This window comes from Chenopodium quinoa, unplaced genomic scaffold, assembly GCF_001683475.1.
Source record: "Chenopodium quinoa cultivar QQ74 unplaced genomic scaffold, ASM168347v1, whole genome shotgun sequence".
NCBI lineage: Eukaryota > Viridiplantae > Streptophyta > Magnoliopsida > Caryophyllales > Amaranthaceae > Chenopodium > Chenopodium quinoa.
Window position 1 is genome coordinate 2807756 of NW_018744113.1, and position 4671 is coordinate 2812426.

At 39.0% G+C, this 4671-nt stretch overlaps 1 protein-coding gene across 1 annotated transcript; it reads left to right on the plus strand.

Moving 5' to 3' along the window:
- The first annotated feature begins 3220 nt into the window (after nucleotides 1–3220).
- Nucleotides 3221–4438, plus strand: LOC110692442. Its single transcript, XM_021869436.1, has 3 exons — nucleotides 3221–3228; nucleotides 3315–4071; nucleotides 4157–4438. The coding sequence occupies exons 1-3, from the start codon at nucleotides 3221–3223 to the stop codon at nucleotides 4436–4438; spliced, it is 1047 nt and encodes a 348-aa protein (XP_021725128.1).
- The last annotated feature ends 233 nt before the right edge of the window (nucleotides 4439–4671 follow it).

The following is a 4671-nucleotide window of genomic DNA, read 5'->3' on the forward strand; positions in this document are numbered from 1 at the left end:
AGTCAAGGGAATTATCAAGGGTTTAAAGGCTACAATTGGGGCTACATAAAACTTTTTCTACTGCATAACCAAATCCACGTCTTTGGAAGAAAGTTGTCAATGGAATCTGATATTTTTCTCTGATTGCCTGAATGTTAATGTGTTATGCGAGTTGGGTGTAACCGTTTCTCTTTTTTAGTTTCATATATAGTTAATCCCATATAATTTATGTAGAGTAATTATTAGGTTGGGTGAGAGTATACACTTGCAAATAGTAAATTCTCCGAAAAAAATTTCCGTTATTAAATGCATATGCAATGTTAAATTAGTATACAATATGTGGTCTATGATTTTTGAATTATATTTAATCTATTCCTAATTAAGTTTGTGCAGGAAAAAAAAGAAAAGTTTAAACACAACCCATATACACATTCCATTAATTTATCAAACTATTTTCTCTAATAACCCAATGTCGTGAAGAGTCTAAACACAACCTGATATAAACATCAAGAAAGGGCAAGTCACTCCGTGCTCATCGCGCACGTTGGTTGCCCTAGTCAATGTATAAAAGACAATGATTGTTAATGTGTTTTCATTGCCTTATGTAACTGACACTACAAAAATTTGGCCTTTTAGCAACAGGTGAAATCCGTTGCTAATTGCTAAAAATCCGTTGGTGGACATAGCTAGCTACGGATATATCGACGGAATCACTCCGTTGGCAAAAACCATGTCGCCAAATGAATTTAGAGACGGAAAAAAAAATCCGTCACTGGACTTAGCAACGGAAAAAAAAAAATCCGTCGCTGGATTTAGCAACGGAAAAAATAAATCCGTCGCTGGATTTAGCAACGAAAAAATAAATCTGTCGCTAGCTTTAGCAACGGATTAAAAAAATCCGTTGCTAGATTCAGCAACGGAAAAAAAAAATCCGTTGCTAGATTCAGCAACGGAAAAAAACTTTTTAAATCTAAAAAAGAGCTGCTATTTGGGTCGACCTGACACGGGTCAACCCAACTCGGCTTTCCATGTAACGCTCCTTGAATCTCTAATCGCAAGATTGTTGTTGGTAGGAGTCGAACCAGTGACCTCAATGTCAAATAGTGAAACTCTTACCAACTATACCAAATATTATTTGTTTACTTTTACGTACATAATTGATAATAAATGAAAGAAATATTAGAGACGGAATTTAAAATCCGTCTCTAATTTAGAAATGGATTTTCAAATCCGTCTCTAATTTAGAGACGGATTAAAAAATCTACGGCTTTTTCACCAAATACCATTGAGTTTCATCTTAATTCACCGTATACCACCAAAAACTTTGTAATACACCTTGTACCACTCAGTTACTGTACATTAACACGAAATGCCTTTTTTCTTAACTGTCGTTAGTCTGCCGTTTGAGGGAATTTACCAATTTGCCCTTAAACATGAAACTGGCGCCATCAATAGGGTTGACTCCCCCAAACATCACACTTGTAATTCGAAAAAATTGACCCCCCATTTTCCCTTCCATTGAAGCGTCTCTCTGTTCTTCTCCATTGAAGTTGATCATCAAAAATCAATTCAAAAGCTGTAAAATTTCTTCAATCTAAAGTAGGCGTTGCTAGTAGGACGATAATTAGGGGTTTTTGATTGAACACGGAACCTGGTTGGTGCGGTTTGAGAGAGGAAGTTGTTCGTGACTGAATTTCGCTTGAAATTCTCACCTGGGTTGGGTTAAGCTTTCTAAAGGTAATATTCTTCTCATTGATTTGTTTTTCGAGCTCTGATTTTGTTGGTTTTTGCGAAATTGAGTTAGGGTTAGGGTTTATTCGAAAATGATTATGTTTGTTTGGATGTTATGCTATTAACTTCGAATTATCCATTAATTTAGGTTAGATTAAGTTTGATGTGTTGCATGCAAATTGTTTGGAATGTGATGTTAACTGGTGATGTGATGTTTATTATTGTTGCTTATTATTCTTTGTTAGGATGAGTGCATTGTGGCTATTAGTTCGTTCGCCAGGTGGTAGTTTTGATGTTAGGGTGGATGACACTGATAAGACGAATTTGTTGGAGTTGTTTGAGCATATGTTTGAGTATTCAATAAAGCAGAATGTCTTCCTCCCTAAGTACTTCACTTTGTTTGTGAGTAAACCTAGAACTAATCGCAAGCTAGAGTTAGTTGATGATGGGGCAATGTTGAAAATGTGGGAGTGACATGAAGGGAAGGATGAAATAGAAGTGTTCATAGAAGAGACAGAAAACCCATCTGTTGTCTTCCAGTCTGCAGAAGCTAGTTGGGTTAGAACTTTGAAGAACAGGGCTGACATAATTAGGCAGAAGAAGGAAGAGAGAAGGAGAAATGCAGAGGATGAAGAAATTGAGGAGGATCTTAATGCTCAAGAAGCATTTACTGTTGCTGTAGAGGTCCCTTTTGTGAATGCAGAAGATGATGTGACTGAATATGTTAGGGTATTCCACACTACAGCAGCAGATGAGTCATTTCCAGGAGATTCTCAACCTCAACCCTCACAAAATGAACCATCTGAACCTCAACCCTCACAAAATGAACCATCTCAACCCTCAGCTGAAAAAAGTAAGACACCATCACCACCGAAAAAATCTCCTAGAAGGAAAAAAGTCACTCCAAGGAAGAAAAAAACCCAACCCAAGCAGTCAACTCAACCCAGTCAGCCTACATCTCCACCACCAAATGCTTCCCAAGAGCACCCTTCTCCACCGCCAACAGCAACACACCATGCTTCCCCAAATAACCCACACATGCATGACTCACCACCCCAAGCCAGGCAGCCTACACCACCCCCACCACCACCACCTCAACTAAATGCAGCTGCACCAAGACAACCAACCAAATCTGCTGGTGCTTCTAGTTCTGTTTCCAAGCCTAAAGTGCAGTCTAGAATTAAACCAAAAGAGTGGAGGGTGCCAAGAAGCACAGCAAAAAAGTATGGTGTTGAGGTTGGGAAGAATAAATGAGGAGGGAGGGAAGTGAATACCAGGAGCAAAAAACCTGTAGCTGTTGAGGACAGTGATGGTGAATCTGATCCATGGCCTTCTGAGGATAGTGAAGATGATTACTATGAATTTTCAGAAGATGAGGATGATTTGGATATGGAACTGAACCTTGATGATGACTAAATTGTGGAAGAAGAAGACCTAGCTGATAATATACAGGAGACGACTTTTGAAGACTACCTGGATGGGACTCATGTTTTAGACAAGCTGTACAAAAATGGAAAGGTCTGGTCTAACTTACCATTTGGGTCAATTCAACTTGAACCTTGGTTAATATTTGAAACCAAGGAACAATTTCATGATGTTTTCAGAGATTTTTGCATACAAGAAGGCTTTGCTGTGACAGTAGACTATGCTGAAAATTATAGATATACTGCAAGGTGTCTAATGAATGATTGCAGTTGGAGGATTCATGCAGCAGTCCTTGTTGATAAAGTCAGCTGGGCAATAAAGATATTGGAAGGGGAACATAAAACTTGTGGGAGGCTGGAAGAGAATCCTATGGTCTCTTCAGCATGGCTTTGTAGACATTTGAGGCCAGATCTGGAAGCAAACCCAGAAATCCCAATTGATGCACTGCAAAGGATGTGCCTGGAAAGGTTTAGGATCCAAGTGAAGCTCAGGCTGTTTTACAAAGTCAAGTGTTTGGCCAGGGACCAAATTCATGGTGGTTTTGCCCAGTCTAATGCTCTCTTACCAAAATATGCTGAGATAATAAAGGCCACCAATCCTGGCTCATATGCTCTCATTACTTGGACTGACAGTGGGGGCAATGGTGAAAAGTTCAAGGCATGCTTCATCTCTTTTGCAGCTCAGGTTAAAGGGTTCTTGGGTGGCCGCAGACCCATTATAGGGATTGATGGTGCCCATCTCAGTGGCTATTACAAAGGATTCATGCTCACTGCAGTGTCAATTGATGGCAATAATGAGATTTTTGTGATAGCTTATGGTCTGGTTGATACAGAGAGTATAGACAACTGGACTTACTTTTTCAGAAACCTAAGGCTATTATTTGCACAATATGGATCACAAAGGGATGACGGGACTTTTATAAGTGACAGGATGAGGGTTAGTTTCTTGCTTGTTAAAATAATTGAACTTTGTCTTTCTTTTGTTAGTTTTCAGTAACTAACCTTGTGTTTGTTTGTTGAAGGGTGTTGAATCAGCCCTTTTTGATGTATTCCCAAGAGCAACTAGGAGGGTATGCTGTCAGCATGTGTACTCTAACTGCAAAACAGTTGGGTGGAGTGGGACAGAGTTTCATAAACTCTTTTGGATTGCAGCCAATGCATACAATGCATATATGTATGACAAGGCAATGTCAAAGATCAAGAATTATGATGCAGCAGCATTTGATTACCTTACAGCTATTGAAGAGCAATGGAGTAGGTACAAGTTTGAAGACAAACAGCTACCAATTCAGCTTGCACATTAATTTTAGCAATGAAAGTTTGTTTACAATAATAATTTCAAGGCTACAAATACAATAACCAAAAACATAAGTACTCCTATTTTAATTGCTACGTCTACTATCTTTTGCTGCCTTGCTACTCTTTTCTTGAGTTCCTTCAACTCTTGCTTCAACACGCTCTCACCTCCATACACTTGCGTGTCCATCCCTCCCCTACTTTGGTTATTGTAACCCGATACGACATTTTGCTCCACATA

What these genes read in the sequence shown, in the direction of transcription:
- LOC110692442 (XM_021869436.1), top strand. An exon ending in TTATAAGTGACAGGATGAGG is followed by an intron (nt 4,072 to 4,156) that starts GTTAGTTTCTTG and finishes TGTTTGTTGAAG; the next exon opens with GGTGTTGAATCAGCCCTTTT.